The following is an 18,884-nucleotide window of genomic DNA, read 5'->3' as shown; positions in this document are numbered from 1 at the left end:
AAATCAGGCGCCGGTCCGCGAGCTCTCATTGGCTAAAGAACCGGCACCTGATTTGAGCTATACACTCGGCCGTCACTGCCGCAGACCAGACTGAAGAGGCAGAGCGGCAGGCAGGAGAGGCGCGGCTTCTGGTGGCTGGGCGGCGGATCGCGATCGACTGGTCGCATGTCCGCGATCGACCAGTCGATCGCGATCGACTGTTTGACCACCCCTGCTCTAGGACGTATGAGAAAAAAAAAAAAAAAAAAAAAAGACAACCAATTGACTTTTCAAACAATTGAATACCCCCAATGCGTCCATACACTGTGAGACATGTCGCACTTTGCGGCCGTGATATCTGCGTTTCTTCCAGAGTAGGAAACATTTACAAGGAACAGGGTAATGGTGGGCGGTTGGCAGCGCGTACGAAAGATCAGACGTTGCAATATACTGTACAAGTATCTGGGTGAGCTGCCAACATGCAGCGGATCAGCCAGATGGTGTATGCCCGGAATTACATTAAGCGTTATACCGCTCATCGGCACACAGAGAAAATGATTACAAGACTAAAACCATACACACAATCATTATAATGTAGACATGGTATGTACAGTATTACAGGGCTAAGCATTCTACAATCAGAGATCCAGCGAGACCACAGCAACGTATGTAGCAGGTTACATTCATATTCTAAGAGGCAATCAGCCCCCCTATTCCCAATCTGCTGCGCCAAGGTCATCAGACACGGGAACAGACTGAACCAGGTGTAATCAGTAATTATGAGCAGACAGGTGTACAAAAGGATTATTCTACTGGAACGGAGCAGCGATTTGACCTAATGCTTTGTATGTGAGATGGTAAAGCCTTAACAATTGGGAAGTTCCTCCAGTATTTTACTGCTACATCAACCCGAGCGGTTTCACCTTGCTCTGCAAACCTGGCAGTGACTGACAGCTTTTCCCACTTGCTTTGCAGAAATGCAATGTGTAGAATGGTAGTTTCCTACACAACTCAGTCTCCATGATGAAGGAGGAGCTGCCAGGACACGGTGAGTGACGGCACTAATTTAACCAATTTACGGGCGTTTTTCAATCCCCTGTCGCCCATGCCTTTTTCACTTTTTTTGGGGTCAAATCTGCATGGGCGAAAACGCCTGCAAATTTGAAAACATACGTGGATCAGCGGCGAATTTGCCGATTCACGTGGTTTTCGCCAGAAATCGGCACGGGCATTGAATAGGGCAAATTTATTTTGCCCTAAAAAAGGACGATAATTGCAGATTTTTAGACTGGTCAAAAAAATCAGCCAATAATTGCATACCACCCTAGGACTCAAAGCACTTTACATATTTTGCAGCGGGTAATGTTGCCAACATGGGTGTGCTAAGTGCTACTATAGGGTACGCACATCTGTTCTTGCCCCAACAGTCTAAGGGGTCTATTTCCTAAGTCTTGAATGGAGAAAAAGAGGATGGATATAAAGTATCAGCAACCAGCCACTTACTGTCATTTTTCAAACACAGCCTGTGACATGGCAGATAGGAGCTGATTGGCTGATACTTTATCTCCATCCAAGGCTAAATAAATAGACCCCTAAATTCCCTAACGCCAACACAGAACACACTAGTGTGCATTTTTGGTCCAAAGCCAATTAAGCTACAGTACCAGTATTCAACTTATTCTTTCAACGTTGTCAGAGGAAACTTATGCAAACACGGAAAGAACATGAAGTTACAGAAAAACGCTTCTGTACCTGCGCGCTGGGCAAGTGAGGCTGGTGTAGAAACTAGCGAGCTGCTGTACTAGTAATTACTGAGGTATAAGCTATACATCAAAGGAAAGCACTGTGCTCAGCTCTTGAGATGTTGTATGTAGCAAAATGTATATAGCTTAAACACACAGTCCTATGAATGTAACACTTCACTTTATAAATAAAAACAGTTACAATGAATCAATGGCACAAGTACTCTGATGGTAGTCAAATGGAAAATGGGGTTTGGGGAAGACAAGAAATGATATGTAATAAATGGGAATCGGGGAGAAAGATGTTTCCATAATGTCAGTAATGATGAAGAAAAATAAGAATTTACTTACCGATAATTCTATTTCTCGTAGTCCGTAGTGGATGCTGGGGACTCCGTAAGGACCATGGGGAATAGCGGCTCCGCAGGAGACTGGTCACAAAAGTAAAGCTTTAGAACTACCTGGTGTGCACTGGCTCCTCCCCCTATGACCCTCCTCCAAGCCTCAGTTAGGATACTGTGCCCGGACGAGCGTACACAATAAGGAAGGATTTTGAATCCCGGGTAAGACTCATACCAGCCACACCAATCACACCATATAACTTGTGATCTAAACCCAGTTAACAGCATGATAACAGAGGAGCCTCTAGAAAAGATGGCTCACTACAGCAATAACCCGATTTTTTGGTAATAATAACTATGTACCAGTATTGCAGACAATCCGCACTTGGGATGGGCGCCCAGCATCCACTACGGACTACGAGAAATAGAATTATCGGTAAGTAAATTCTTATTTTCTCTGACGTCCTAGTGGATGCTGGGGACTCCGTAAGGACCATGGGGATTATACCAAAGCTCCCAAACGGGCGGGAGAGTGCGGATGACTCTGCAGCACCAAATGAGAGAACTCCAGGTCCTCCTCAGCCAGGGTATCAAATTTGTAGAATTTTACAAACGTATTTGCTCCTGACCAAGTAGCTGCTCGGCAAAGTTGTAAAGCCAAAACCCCTCGGGCAGCCGCCCAAGATGAGCCCACCTTCCTTGTGGAATGGGCTTTTACAGATTTTGGCTGTGGCAGGCCTGCCACAGAATGTGCAAGCTGAATTGTACTACAAATCCAACGAGCAATAGTCTGCTTAGCAGCAGGAGCACCCAGCTTGTTGGGTGCATACAGAATAAACAACGAGTCAGATTTTCTGACTCCAGCCGTCCTGGAAACCTATATTTCCAGGGCTCTGACAACGTCTAGCAACTTGGAGTCCTCCAAGTCCCTAGTAGCCGCAGGCACCACAATAGGTTGATTCAGGTGAAACGCTGAAAACCACCTTAGGGAGAAACTGAGGACGAGTCCTCAATTCCGCCCTGTCCCAATGGAAAATCAGATGAGGGCTTTTACAGGATAAAGCCGCCAATTCTGACACGCACCTGGCCCAGGCCAGGGCCAACAGCATGACCACTTTCCATGTGAGATATTTTAACTCCACATATTTAAGTGGTTCAAACCAATGTGACTTTTTGGAACCCAAAAACTACATTTAGATCCCAAGGTGCCACTGGAGGCACAAAAGGAGGCTGTATATACAGTACCCCTTTCACAAACGTCTGAACTTCAGGGACTGAAGCTAGTTCTTTTTGGAAGAAAATTGACAGGGCCGAAATTTGAACCTTAATGGACCCCCATTTCAGGCCCATAGACACTCCTGTTTGCAGGAAATGTAGGAATCGACCTAGTTGAAAATTCCTCCGTCGGGGCCTTACTGGCCTCGCACCACGCAACATATTTTCGCCAAATGCGGTGATAATGTTTTGCGGTTATATCTTTCCTGGCTTTGATCAGGATAGGAATGACTTCATCCGGAATGCCTTTCTCCATCAGGATCCGGCGTTCAACCGCCATGCCGTCAAACGCAGCCGCGGTAAGTCTTGGAACAGACAGGGTCCTTGCTGGAGCAGGTCCCTTCTTAGAGGTAGAGGCCACGGATCCTCCGTGAGCATCTCTTGAAGTTCCGGTTACCAAGTCCTTCCTCTCCATCTTATAATTCTCAGTACCTTGGGTATGAGAGGCAGAGGAGGGAACACATACACTGACTGGTACACCCACTGTGTTACCAGAGCGTCTACAGCTATTGCCTGAGGGTCCCTTGACCTGGCGCAATACTTGTCGAGTTTTATAAACATGTGGAAGACTTCTGGGTGAAGTCCCCACTCTCCCGGGTGGAGGTCGTGTCTGCTGAGGAAGTCTGCTTCCCAGTTGTCCACTCCCGGAATGAATACTGCTGACAGTGCTATCACATGATTTTCCGCCCAGCGAAGAATCCTTGCAGCTTCTGCCATTGCCCTCCTGCTTCTTGTGTCACCCTGTCTGTTTACGTGGGTGACTGCCGTGATGTTGTCCCAATGGATCAACTCCGGGTGACCTTGAAGCAGAGGTCTTGCTGAGCTTAGAGCATTGTAAATGACCCTTAGCTTCAGTATATTTATGTCCGTGGTGTGCGGCCCTCTAGAAGATGAGCACTCTGCAACCACCACAGGAGAGACACCCTTGTGCTTGGTGACAGGGTTATCCGCTGATGCATCTGAAGATGCGACCCGGACCATTTGTCCAGCAGGTCCCACTGGAAAGTTCTTGCGTGGAATCTGCCGAATGAGATTGCTTCGTAGGAAGCCACCATTTTTCCCAGAACCATTTCATTGATGTACTGAGACTTGGCTCGGTTATAGAAGGTTCCCGACTAGCTCGGATGACTCCCTGACTTTCTCCTCCGGGAGAAACACCTTTTTCTGGACTGTGTCCAGGATCATCCCTAGGAACAGAAGACGAGTCGTCGGAATCAGCTGCGATTTTGGAATATTGAGAATCCCATCGCGCTGCCGCAACACTACCTGAGATAGTGCTACACCGACCTCCAACTGTTCCCTGGATCTTACCCTTATCAGGGAATCGTCCAAGTAAGGGATAACTAAAATTCCCTTCCTTCGAAGGAGTATCATCATTTCGGCCATTACCTTGGTAAAGACCCGGGGTGCCGTGGACCATCCATACGGCAGCGTCTGAAACTGATAGTGACAGTTCTGTACCATAAACCTGAGGTACCCTTGGTGAGAAGGGTAAATTGGGACATGAAGGCAAGCATCCTTGATGTCCCGAGACATCATGTAGTCCCCTTCTTCCAGGTTCGCAATCACTGCTCTGAGTGACTCAATCTTGAATTTGAACCTCCGTATGTAAGTGTTCAAGATTTTAGATTTAGAATCGGTCTCACCGAGCCGTCCGGCTTCGGTACCACAACAGTGTTGAATAATACCCCGTTCCCTGTTGCAGGAGGGGTACCTTGATTATCACCTGCTGGGAATACAGCTTGTGAATGGCTTCCAAAACTGCCTCCCTGTCAGAAGGAGACATCGGTAAAGCCGACTTTAGGAAACGGCGAGGGGGAGACGTCTCGAATTCCAATTTGTACCCCTGAGATATCACCTGAAGGATTCAGGGGTCTACTTGCGAGTGAGCCACTGCGCACTGAAATTCATTGAGACGGGCCCCCACCGTGCCTGATTCTGCTTGTAAAGCCCCAGCGTCATACTGAGGGCTTGGCAGCGGCGGGAGAGGGCTTCTGTTCCTGGGAACTGGCTGATTTCTGCAGCCTTTTTCCTCTCCCTCTGTCACGGGGCAGAAATGAGGAACCTTTTGCCCGCTTGCCCACGAAAAGACTGCGCCTGATAATACGGCGTCTTCTTATGTTGAGAGGCGACCTGGGGTACAAACGTGGATTTCCCAGCTGTTGCCGTGGCCACCAGGTCTGAAAGACCGACCCCAAATAACTCCCTTAATAAGGCAATACTTCCAAATGCCGTTTGGAATCCGCATCACCTGACCACTGTCGTGTCCATAACTCTCTACTGGCAGAAACGGACAACGCACTTAGACTTGATGCCAGTCGGCAAATATTCCGCTGTGCATCACGCATATATAGAAATGCATCTTTTAAATGCTCTATAGGCAATAATATACTGTCCCTATCTAGGGTATCAATATTTTCAGTCAGGGAATCCGACCACGCCAACCCAGCACTGCACATCCAGGCTGAGGCGATTGCTGGTCGCAGTATAACACCAGTATGTGTGTAAATACATTTTAGGATACCCTCCTGCTTTCTATCAGCAGGATCCTTAAGGGCGGCCATCTCAGGAGAGGGTAGAGCCCTTGTTCTTACAAGCGTGTGAGCGCTTTATCCACCCTAGGGGGTGTTTCCCAACGCACCCTAACCTCTGGCGGGAAAGGATATAATGCCAATAACATTTTAGCAATTATCAGTTGTTATCGGGGGAAACCCACGCATCATCACACACCTCATTTAATTTCTCAGATTCAGGAAAACTACAGGTAGTTTTTCCTCACCGAACATAATACCCCTTTTTGGTGGTACTCGTATTATCAGAAATGTGTAAAACATTTTTCATTGCCTCAATCATGTAACGTGTGGCCCTACTGGAAGTCACATTTGTCTCTTCACCGTCGACACTGGAGTCAGTATCCGTGTCGGCGTCTATATCTGCCATCTGAGGTAACGGGCGCTTTAGAGCCCCTGACGGCCTATGAGACGTCTGGACAGGCACAAGCTGAGTAGCCGGCTGTCTCATGTCAACCACTGTCTTTTATACAGAGCTGACACTGTCACGTAATTCCTTCCAACAGTTCATCCACTCAGGTGTCGACCCCCTAGGGGGTGACATCACTATTACAGGCAATCTGCTCCGTCTCCACATCATTTTTCTCCTCATACATGTCGACACAAACGTACCGACACACAGCACACACACAGGGAATGCTCTGATAGAGGACAGGACCCCACTAGCCCTTTGAGGAGACAGAGGGAGAGTTTGCCAGCACACACCAGAGCGCTATATATATACAGGGATAACCTTATATATAAGTGTTTTTCCATTTATAGCTGCTGTATTTTTAATACTGCGCGTAATTAGTGCCCCCCTCTCTTTTTTAACCCTTTCTGTAGTGTAGTGACTGCAGGGGAGAGCCAGGGAGTTTCCCTCCAACGGAGCTGTGAGGGAAAATGGCGCCAGTGTGCTGAGGAGATAGGCTCCGCCCCCTTCTCGGCGGCCTTATCTCCCGTTTTTCTGTGTATTCTGGCAGGGGTTAAATTCATCCATATAGCCCAGGAGCTATATGTGATGCATTTTTTTTGCCATCCAAGGTGTTTTTATTGCGTCTCAGGGCGCCCCCCCCCAGCGCCCTGCACCCTCAGTGACCGGAGTGTGAAGTGTGCTGAGAGCAAAGGCGCACAGCTGCAGTGCTGTGCGCTACCTTGTTGAAGACAGGACGTCTTCTGCCGCCGATTTTCCGGACCTCTTCTGTCTTCTGGCTCTGTAAGGGTGCCGGCGGCGCGGCTCTGGGACCTATCCATGGCTGGGCCTGTGATCGGTCCCTCTGGAGCTAATGTCCAGTAGCCTAAGAAGCCCAATCCACTCTGCACGCAGGTGAGTTCGCTTCTTCTCCCCTTAGTCCCTCGATGCAGTGAGCCTGTTGCCAGCAGGTCTCACTGAACCTAAAAAACCTAAAACTAAACTTTTCACTAAGCAGCTCAGGAGAGCCACCTAGTGTGCACCCTTCTCGTTCGGGCACAAAAATCTAACTGAGGCTTGGAGGAGGGTCATAGGGGGAGGAGCCAGTGCACACCAGGTAGTTCTAAAGCTTTACTTTTGTGCCCAGTCTCCTGCGGAGCCGCTATTCCCCATGGTCCTTACGGAGTCCCCAGCATCCACTAGGACGTCAGAGAAATATACAAAGAAAAAGACAAAAGACAAAAAGAAAAAAAAAAAAAAGGGAAAAGCAGAACCAGTCTTAAATCATTTTTAAGATTGGCTGTGCTATTTCCTTCTTTTTCTCTATTGTTTATCCTTAGATTTTTTCGTCATTATTACTGACATTATTATGGACACGTCTTTCTCCCCGATTCCAATTTATTACATGTAATTTCTTGTCTTCCCCAAACCCCCCTCTAACCACTTAACTGACGATTTTTCCCTTCAAAACCATTCATAACATTGTTAATTTTTTTATTTCAGAAAGCATAAAAAGTATTTTTTTTTCCATATTTAAATATTATCAAAAACGGGGGGACACGGTGGGGCGGCGTAGTTGCCTGTAATCTGACCGTGCCAGTTAAGTGGTTAAGCTATATACATTTTGCTACATACAATATCTCAAGAGCTGAGCACGGTGCTTTCCTTTGATTTATGGAAAGAACATACAAGCTTTACACAGACAGGACTCCCCCATGCTGGAAAAATTGGTAACTTTCCGCAGAGATGTACACCCCTCTGGATGCATCCATAGCATATGTCCCTGGATTACTACATGTCGTCTTCTGTAGGTACTTGGACCTTATCATGTAGAAGGTCAAAAGCTACATCTCCTGAAAGGCACATATGCTTACAGGGAGGTCTGCCCCCACTGTACTTTGCATATATGATGCCGCCCCATAGACCTTCTATTCCACCTCTTGCCATAAGTGTATATCTGTTTGGAACGCGCTGGACTCCGTGTTATTGTATTTTATGTGCACTCAATTGCGGAGCATGTGCGTGCAATTTCACGCAAGATACGGTACGCAATCAGGCTTGCGTCGTGTATTTTACCCAATAGCATTTATAGTAAAAAGAAAAAAAAAATCCACTAAGAAAAAAAAAACATAGCAAAACCCCCTCAGGCGATAATATGTGTTAACACTGCAATACATTATATCTGTAATAGGACAGTCACTAAACACTCTGCAATCAGTATTCTCCTCTAACAAGAGGTGGTAGTATACAAAAGTAGTTGTAATGCACTGTACCTCTATACAGTAGGAGAGACTTATTACAAACACACGTTATGGGGTATATTCAATTAGCAGCGATAACGGACTTTTCGCGTGAAAAGTCCGGTTTTCGCGCGAAAAAAGGGACTTTTCCCGCGAAACGCAATTACAGCCTATTCAATTTTCCAGGAAAATTTATCGGTGATCATTTTTTCACTAATTTCACTTCACCTACTCTGAGCAGGTGAAAAGTTGGGTAAAGTCACTATTTTAAGGTAAAATTGTTTGGATATGGTACAGAACTCCTGGGACACCCCCCTTAATGACTAATTAGGCACGATGAGGTTTTTAATTATTTTTAATTGGGCAATAATGACATGTCATTTTTGGCATGAAAAAGTACAAAGTGATAGAAATTGGGGTTCAAGGTATGGGACAGGTATATTGGAGTGCTTTATGAGTGGGACAGGTGTTTTTAGGCTTGCAGATGGTCATAATCGGTCTGTTTCCACTTTTTTTATAAAGTACCCTAAAATGACCCAAATATATACTTATACCCATTTTCATGTACCCCAAATTTAATGAGCATTTATTTTGCTAAAAAAAAAAAAAAAAAAACTTGCTATCATTTTTTGAATTTTTTCCAAAATGCATATAACAGCCATTTCACACAATTTAAGTCCCCAAAAACTCTCTAATGTGATCTCTAATACACTTCTCTGCTGTTTTCCTATGTTAGTTTAGCATTTTTTGGGGTACAGGCTGATATCCCCATTTTCACCTGCACTTTTCACTGCAAGAATTTTCAGGTGAAACCCGTTTGGAATTAAATAGGTCGAAAAACGGAGCGTTTTCGCGGCAATTTTTGTGCGATTGCCGCGAATTTGCGGATAATTGAATACCCTAGTATGTGTTAATTGATAAATATCAGAAAAAATAAGAATTTACTTACCGATAATTCTATTTCTCGGAGTCCGTAGTGGATGCTGGGGTTCCTGAAAGGACCATGGGGAATAGCGGCTCCGCAGGAGACAGGGCACAAAAAGTAAAGCTTTTCCAGATCAGGTGGTGTGCACTGGCTCCTCCCCCTATGACCCTCCTCCAGACTCCAGTTAGGTACTGTGCCCGGACGAGCGTACACAATAAGGGAGGATTTTGAATCCCGGGTAAGACTCATACCAGCCACACCAATCACACCGTACAACTTGTGATCTAAACCCAGTTAACAGTATGATAACAAAAGGAGCCTCTGAAAGACGGCTTCCTACAACAATAACCCGATTTTTGTAACAATAACTATGTACAAGTATTGCAGAATAATCCGCACTTGGGATGGGCGCCCAGCATCCACTACGGACTCCGAGAAATAGAATTATCGGTAAGTAAATTCTTATTTTCTCTATCGTCCTAGTGGATGCTGGGGTTCCTGAAAGGACCATGGGGATTATACCAAAGCTCCCAAACGGGCGGGAGAGTGCGGATGACTCTGCAGCACCGAATGAGAGAACTCTAGGTCCTCTTTTGCCAGGGTATCAAATTTGTAAAATTTTACAAACGTGTTCTCCCCCGACCACGTAGCTGCTCGGCAGAGTTGTAATGCCGAGACCCCTCGGGCAGCCGCCCAAGATGAGCCCACCTTCCTTGTGGAATGGGCATTTACATATTTTTTGCTGTGGCAAGCCTGCCACAGAATGTGCAAGCTGAATTGTACTACAAATCCAACGAGCAATAGTCTGCTTAGAAGCAGGAGCACCCAGCTTGTTGGGTGCATACAGGATAAACAGCAAGTCAGATTTCCTGACTCCAGCCGACCTGGAAACTATATTTTCAGGGTCCTGACAACATCCAGCAACTTGGAGTCCTCCAAGTCCCTAGTAGCCGCAGGCACCACAATAAGCTGGTTCAGGTGAAAACGCTGACACCACCTTAGGGAGAAACTGGGGACGAGTCCACAGCTTTGCTCTGTCCGAATGGACAATCAGATATGGCTTTGTGAGATAAAGCCGCCAATTCTGACACTCGCCTGGCCGAGGCCAGGACCAACAGCATGGTCACTTTCCATGTGAGATATATCAAATCCACAGATTTGAGTTGTTTAAAACAATGTGATTTTAGGAATCCCAAACTACGTTGAGATCGCCCAGTGCCACTGGAGACATCAAAAAGGGGTTGTATATGCAGTACTCCCTTAACAACTTCTGGACTTCAGGAACTGAAGCCAATTTCTTTCTGGAAGAAAATCGACCGGTCGAAATTTGAACCTTAATGGACCCCAATTTGAGACCCATATACACTCCTGCTTGCAGGAAATGTAGGAATTAACCTAGTTGAAATTCTTCCGTGGAGCCTTCCTGGCCTCACACCATGGAACATATTTTCACCTAAGCGGTGATAATGTTGTGCGGTCACCTCCTTCCTGGCTCTGACCAGGGTAGGGATGACCTCTTCCGGAATGCCTTTTTCCCTTAGGATCCGGCGTTCACCCGCCCTGGCGTCAACGCAGCTGCGGTAAGTCATGGAACAGACATGATTCTTGCTGAATCAAGATCCTTTCTAGTATCTCTTGAAGTTCCGGGTACCAAGTTCTTCTTGGCCCAAACCGGAACCCCGAGTATAGTTCTTACTCCTCTCCTTCCTATCATTCTCCATACACTGGGTATGAAAGGCAGAGGAGGGAACACATACACCGACTGGTACACCCACGGTGTTACCAGAGCGTCCCAGCTATTGCCTGAGGGTCTCTAGACCTGGCGCTTCATGTGGGACGCCATCATAACCACCTTTGGTCTTTCCCAACGGTTTACAAACATGTGGAAACTTCCAGATGAAGTTCCCACTTTTCCGGGTGGAATTCATTTATGCTGAGGAAATCTTCTTAGTTGTCCACTCCCGGAATGAACACTGCTGACAGTGTTATCACATGATCTTTCGCCCAGCGAAGAATCCTTGCTGTCATTGCCCTCCTGCTTCTTGTGCCGCCCCGTCTGTTTACGTGGGCGACTGCCATGATGATGTCCTACTGGATCAGCACCGGTTGACTTTGAAGCAGAGGTCTTCCTAGGCTCAGAGCATCGTAAATTGCCCTTAGCTCCAGTATATTCATGTGGAGAGAAATCTCCAGACTTGACCACACTTCCTTGGAAATTTCTTCCTTGTGTGACTGTTCCCCAGCCTCTCAGGCTGGCATCCGTGGTCACCAGAACACAGTCCTGAATGCTGAATGTGCTGCCCTCTAGAAGATGAGCACTCTGCAGCCCCCACAGAAGAGACACCCTTGTCCTTGGAGACAGGGTTATCCGCTGATGCATCTGAAGATGCGATCCGGACCATTCGTCCAGCAAATCCCCCTGAAAAGTTTTTGCGTGAGATCTGCCGAATGGAATCGCTTCGTAAGAAGCCACCATTTTTCCCAGGACTCCTGTGCATTGATGCACTGATACTTGGCCTGGATTTAGGAGGTTTCTGACTAGGTCGGATAACTCCCTGGCTTTCCCCTCCAGGAGAAATACCTCTTTCTGGACTATGCCCAGAATCATTCCTAGGAACAGCAGACGTATCATCGGAAAACAGCTGCGATTTTTGGAATATTTAGAATCCACTCGTGCTGTCGTAGAACTACTTTAGATAGTTCTTTTCCGACCTCCAACTGTTCTCTGGAAACTTGTCCCTTTCAGGATATCGTCCAAGTAAGGGATAATTTAGATGCCTTTCTTCTTTTAAGAATCATCTTTTCGGCCATTACCTTGGTAAAGGCCCGGGGTGCCGTGGATAATTCAACGGCAGCGTCTGAAACTGATATTGACAGTTCTGTATCACGAACCAGAGGTACCCTTGTTGAGAAGGGCAAATTTGGACATGGAGGTAATCCTTGATGTCCAGGGACACCATATAGTCCCCTTTTTTCCGGTTCTCTATCACTGCTCTGAGTGACTCCATCTTGATTTGAACCTTTTTATGTAAGTGTTCAAAGATTTCAGATTTAGACTATGTCTCACCAAGCCGTCTGGCTTCAGTACCACAATATAGTGTGGAGGACTAATACCCTTTTCCTTGTTGTAGGAGGGGTACTTTGATTATCACCTGCTGGAAATACAGCTTGTGAATTTTTTCCCAATACTGCCTCCTTGTCGGAGGGAGCCGTTGGTAAAGCAGGCTTCAGGAACCTGCGAGGAAAAAAATGTCTCGACTCTCCAATCTGTACCCCTGGGATAATACTTGTATGATCTAGGGGTCAACTTGCGAGTGATCCCACTGCGCGCTGAGACTCTTGAGACTACCCCCCCACTGGTGGAGGGCTTCTTTTCCTGGGAAGGGGCTGCCTGCTGCAGTCTACTTCCCTTTCCTCTATGTCTGGGCAGATATGACTGGCCTTTTGCCCGCTTGCCCACATGGGAACGGAAGGATTGAGGCTGAAAAGACAGTGTCTTTTTCTGCTGAGATGTAACTTGGGGTAAAAAGGTTGGATTTCCCAGCTGTGGCCGTGGCCCCCAGGTCCGACGGACCGACCCCAAATAACTCCTTCCCTTTATACGGCAATACTTCCATGTGCCGTATGGGATCTGTATCACCTGACCACTGTCGTGTCCATGACATCTTCTGGGAGATATGGACAACGCACTTATCTTGATGCCAGAGTGCAAATATCCCTCTGTGCATCTCGCATACATATATATAGAATGCATCCTATTAAATGCTCTATATCAATAAAATATTTTTAGTCAGGGAATTCGACCAAGCCAACCCAGCACTGCATCTCCAGGCTGATGCTGGTCGCAGTATAACCACCGTCTGTGTGTATATACTTTTTAGGATATTTTTCCAGCTGCCTATCAGCTGGCTCCTTGAGGGCGGCCGTATTTGGAGACGGTAACGCCACTTGATAAGTGTGTGAGCGCCTTATCCACCCTAATGGGTGTTTCCCAACGCGCCCTAACTTCTGGCGGGAAAAGGTATAACGCCAATATTTGCTATCGGGGTAAACCAACGCATCATCACACACTTCATTTTATTTTATCTGATTCAGGAAAAACTACAGGTAGTTTTTTCACTTCCACATAATACCCTTTTCTGTGGTACTTGTAGTATCAGAAATATGTAACAGCTCCTTCATTGCCCTTAACGTGTGGCCCTAATGAGGAATACGTTTGTTTATTCACCGTCGACACTGGATTCAGTGTCCGTGTCTGTGTCTGTGTCGACCGACTGAGGTAAATGGGCGTTTTTTATAAAAAACCCCTGACGGTGTTTCTGAGACGCCTGGACCGTTACTAATTGTTTGTCGGCCGTCTCATGTCGTCAACCGACCTTGCAGCGTGTTGACATTCTCACGTAATTCCCTAAATAAGCCATCCATTCCGGTGTCGACTCCCTAGAGAGTGACATCACCATTACAGGCAATTTCTCCGCCTCCTCCAGCATCGTCCTCATACATGTCGACACACACGTACCGACACACAGCACACACACCTGGAATGCTCTGACAGAGGACAGGACCCCACTAGCCCTTTGGAGAGACAGAGTGAGAGTTTGCCAGCACACACCAAAAAACGCTATAATTACATAGGGACAACCTTATATAAGTGTTTCTCCCTAATAGCATCTTTATATATATATTTATATCGCCAATTTGTGCCCCCCCTCTCTGTTTAAACCCTGTTTCTGTAGTGCAGTGCAGGGGAGAGCCTGGGAGCCTTCTCTCCAGCCTTTCTGTGAGAGAAAAAATGGCGCTGTGTGCTGAGGAGATAGGCCCCGCCCCTTTTACGGCGGGCTCGTCTCCCGCTCTTTAGTGAAGTTTGGCAGGGGTTAAATATCTCCATATAGCCTCTGGGGGCTATATGTGAGGTATTTTTAGCCAGTATATAGGTTTACATTTGCCTCCCAGGGCGCCCCCCCCCAGCGCCCTGCACCCTCAGTGACAGCGTGTGAAGTGTGCTGAGAGGAAAATGGCGCACAGCTGCAGTGCTGTGCGCTACCTTTAGAAGACTGTCAGAGTCTTCAGCCGCCGATTCTGGACCTCTTCTAACTTCAGCATCTGCAAGGGGGCCGGCGGCGCGGCTCCGGTGACCATCCAGGCTGTACCTGTGATCGTCCCTCTGGAGCTAATGTCCAGTAGCCAAGAAGCCAATCCATCCTGCACGCAGGTGAGTTCACTTCTTCTCCCCTCAGTCCCTCGTTGCAGTGATCCTGTTGCCAGCAGGACTCACTGTAAAATAAAAAACCTAAGCTAAACTTTCTCTAAGCAGCTCTTTAGGAGAGCCACCTAGATTGCACCCTTCTCGGCCGGGCACAAAAATCTAACTGGAGTCTGGAGGAGGGTCATAGGGGGAGGAGCCAGTGCACACCACCTGATCTGGAAAAGCTTTACTTTTTGTGCCCTGTCTCCTGCGGAGCCGCTATTCCCCATGGTCCTTTCAGGAACCCCAGCATCCACTAGGACGATAGAGAAACATGAAATAAAAAAACCACAAACACTGAGGAGGTTGAGCAAAAAAACAAAAGATGTTTGTTTTGGGTGTCAAAACTGCAACGTGGAAAGGGGACATGACGCGTTTGTACAATGAAGACGCAAACATCCTGGGAATCAAAGTTTAGTGTCCTGGAGCAACATTGTGCAGAATCCATCTGCCAGCCCGTTTCATACGCAAACCGAATACATAGTATATACCAGTATATAGACAAAGCACTAGCGCAGGTCACAGCAACACTCTCTTATGTAATATAGTACAGCAGAGATACCATTTACTCTAAACCCTACTACTAGAGACCCTGAGAGCTACAGTGCACCATAATCCTGACACAACGGATACAGCAGACTGTCCAGTGGCCTCATTCTGCAATAAACTGCTAATCTCTGGATACCCGGACTTCCTTCCAGCCACCACAATGTCCCCAGGAAACCATAACCCACATAACACTACTTCAAGCGTCTCTGTGGAGACTGCACACTAGGGTTCAAGAGTATTTGGGGTCTGCAAGTGGGAGAGAGCTTCCATAAACTGCTATACAGCAGACGTAATGTATAATCTCTGCAAATGCTTAGAACGTTGTGAACACGGGATCAGTAGCTCACACTGCTTACTGCCATTCACAGAGAAAGCAAATCAGTAAGGTAAAACGCGTCAGTGACTGTTCCTATGAAGAGGCCGGCCAGTTTTCTGCATATTATAAGACAGTACAGGACAGGAGGTCATTTAATTGCTCCTTCCAAATGATTAAATGTGGGAGCTGCAACGTAGCAGAGAGAAGCCACAGCAACAGGAGGGTGTCAGTACTTACTGTTAGTAGGAATGTCAATGAGAAGAGTCTCCTCTGCTTCTGAAAGGCAGAAAACAAAATACTCAAGAAACAATCAGAAAAAAAGGAACAGGCTCTGGAGATGACGTTGGTGCACGTACTTATGAGGTGTATGAAGTAACTTCATGTCGCTGCGATACATTCACTCTCTCAGGACAGTATGTTCACAGGGAGGAACTGGTTACATCACTAGGAACTGGTTACATCCCCGTACTATGCAGATGTAATTAGCAGTGAATTGCCTGGCTGCTATATCATGAGCCACAAACGTATGTATGGGGCAGGTGAAGTTAAATGTAGATATAATCATTTTAAATATAAAATAAGAAAATTGAAATATAGCAAAATTCAGCAATTTACAAATGTTTCTTCTCCGCATTAGCAGGCTTAGGGAGGAATTCAATCAGCCACGGTAATTAGCAGGCTAACTGATCCCTCAGGGCTACTCGATTAGTTCCCGAAGATAGCCTGCAGGCTGCACTTATCTGGGATTTCAGACTTCATTGTACATGTTCGATGTCATGTGCCGTTTCCGGAAAAGCACAACACGCCCCCGTACTACTGTAACTGGCCAATAGGTGCACAGAACATCATGTAGAATTGAATTCCCCCCTCTGTATGTTCATGTTATGTGACTGTGTTGACCTCAAGAAGCCACTTTGAAGCCCCATAATTTTCCAGAACAGACCTTCAATTAATGCACATAAATCTAACCAAAAATAAAAATCACACAAGGGAACAACCGGACAATGCTACCGGTCTAATTTGTAAATATTTTATATTCTCTAAGCAACTTTTTATCTTTGCAACAAAATAAAACTTGATTCAGTTAGAAGTCAGTAACCTGTGCAGCAATCAGTAACCTCATCATGAACAACTGCAATTCCAAAATGACAAATCATACCTTGAACGCATTTGAATCCACTTGTTATAGGCAGGACTTCTTCATTGGCCGAAACTTTACCCGGCGTACGGATGACCAGCCTAAAACACAGGAAGATAATATTATCCTCACAGCCATTACAGTACGAGTAGTTTAATACTAACGTTACAGACTAATATATATTGCAAGGGAGTGAAGGCAAGAGACAGCAGATCACAGCGATGGGTTGAGTTCAACTGAAACTAGACCTAATAGAGACAGAGGCTATGTTTTCTTAGCGCGAAGACCTGCTCATAAGTTACAGTGGGGCAGATGTATTAACCTGGAGACGGCACAAGGAAGTGATAAACCAGTGATAAGTGCAAGATGGTAAACGCGCCAGCCAATCAGCTCTAATATGTAAATTAACAGGTAGGAGCTGGTGCATTCATCACAGCTTTATCTCTTCCTTATGCCTTCACCAGGCTTAATACATCTGCACCAATGTTAGATACACAGGATTGTATGTAACATAGCAGCTGACAAATCTAATTTAAAGAAGGGGGGGGGGGTTGCTATGGGGTCCTTTGTATACACCCCATGTCCATTTTTCCATAGACGATAGCAATATTTAAAAGGTTATTTCAGTATTTTAATTAATAAAACACCAGTCTGTCCTTAACTATAAAATGATATAAGGGTTTAATAATAAGTATGTATGATCAATGTAAACATAAAGGTTATAATAAACTATACCAATGATGCACAACTTCACTTGTAACCGAATTGTTTAAGTTAACCACTGGACGTTATTGTTACCATCTGACAGCTGACGCTTTAGTGTGGTTGGTTACACAGTCTCAGCCTGATATCACAACATACGTACGTATACTGTCCATCGCGCTGGTGGTTTAGGATCAGCATACATGGCACCTCGTTCCCCAAAGTCACCTCCGTACCCTCCACAGTATGTGCACATCGTCAAGGAAAGCGTGACATTCCCGCTCATACATGTAAAGCAGCAGGTTTTATACAGAATATGGAAACGCTTACAGGACACCTTACGGCAGGTGGTAGCATTTACATAGTATTAAACACATCTAAATATGTCATACTGTGCGACTGTCGGCTGTTTCATAAAGGTGAACTCTGGGGCAGATACAATTAGCCGTGGTTAAGTGCCCAGGGCTATTCAATTACTGGCTATGGTGAGCCCCACTAGACGAGAGGGAACACTGTACGTGGATTTTTGCCTGTACCCTCCTAAGCAGCAAACAAAAATCCGAATTACTAAGTGCTTCCAGGGTTATCTGCTCGGTTACCGTGAGCGGTAATTGCATAGCTCACATAACCCGGCAGCTAAGGCAACAGTGGGAAATAACTAACTAAGGGGGTCATTCAGAGTTGATCGCTCGCTAGCTACTTTTAGCAGCCGTGCAAACACATAGGGGGTCATTCCGAGTTGATCGCTCGCTAGCAGTTTTTAGCAGCCGAGCAAACGCATTGTCGCCGCCCACTGGGGAGTGTATTTTAGCTTTGCAGAAGTGCGAATGCTTGCGCAGCAGAGCGCCTGCAAAATATTTTTGTGCAAAACAAGACTAGCCCTGTAGTTACTCTTCGTGTGCATTGATTCTAATGACGGAGGGATGGCTTTTGACGTCACACACCCGCCCAGCGAATGCCCAGCCATGCCTGCATTTTTCTAAGCACTCCCTGAAAACGGTCAGTTGACACCCAGAAACTCCCTCTTTCTGTCAATCTCCTTTGCGGCCGGCTGTGCGATTGGAATCGTCACTAGAACCAGTGCAAAACCACAATGGACTTTGTACCTGTACGACGCGCGTGCATTGTGGTGCATACGCAGATTAGCCGTTTTTTCACTGATCGATACACAGCGAACGACGGCAGCTCGCGGTCAACTTGGAATGACCCCCATAGTCACCGCCCACGGCGGAGTGTATTTTCACTTTGCAAGTATGCGAACGCGTGTGCAGCCGAGCGGGATGAAAAAGATTTGTGCAGTTTCTAAGTAGCTCTGGACTTACTCAGCCGCTGCGATCACTTCAGTCTTTTTGGTCCCGGAATTGACATCAGACACGTCTGCGTTTTTCCAACCACTCCCAGAAAACGGTCAGTTGCCACCCACAAACGCCTTCTTCCTGTCAATCTCCTTGCGATCGACTGTGCGATTGGA

At 46.4% G+C, this 18,884-nt stretch overlaps 1 protein-coding gene across 3 annotated transcripts in view; it reads right to left on the bottom strand.

The window, feature by feature from the left end:
* The window catches only part of OCRL (OCRL inositol polyphosphate-5-phosphatase), a 123,069-nt gene that overhangs the window by 89,358 nt on the left and 14,827 nt on the right, over positions 1-18,884 (bottom strand). For all 3 annotated transcript variants that reach the window (XM_063938368.1, XM_063938369.1, XM_063938370.1), the window contains exons 2-4: positions 17,577-17,659; positions 16,733-16,812; positions 15,811-15,849 (exon numbers count right to left, since the gene is read on the bottom strand). In XM_063938368.1, the coding sequence (XP_063794438.1) occupies positions 15,811-15,849; positions 16,733-16,812; positions 17,577-17,659 (202 nt within the window). The remainder of the gene's footprint in view (positions 1-15,810; positions 15,850-16,732; positions 16,813-17,576; positions 17,660-18,884) is intronic.

Source organism: Pseudophryne corroboree, chromosome 8 (assembly GCF_028390025.1).
Source record: "Pseudophryne corroboree isolate aPseCor3 chromosome 8, aPseCor3.hap2, whole genome shotgun sequence".
Classification (NCBI taxonomy): Eukaryota; Metazoa; Chordata; class Amphibia; order Anura; family Myobatrachidae; genus Pseudophryne; species Pseudophryne corroboree.
The sequence above is the reverse complement of the archived record's forward strand: the minus strand, read 5'-3'. Positions and strand labels throughout refer to the sequence as shown.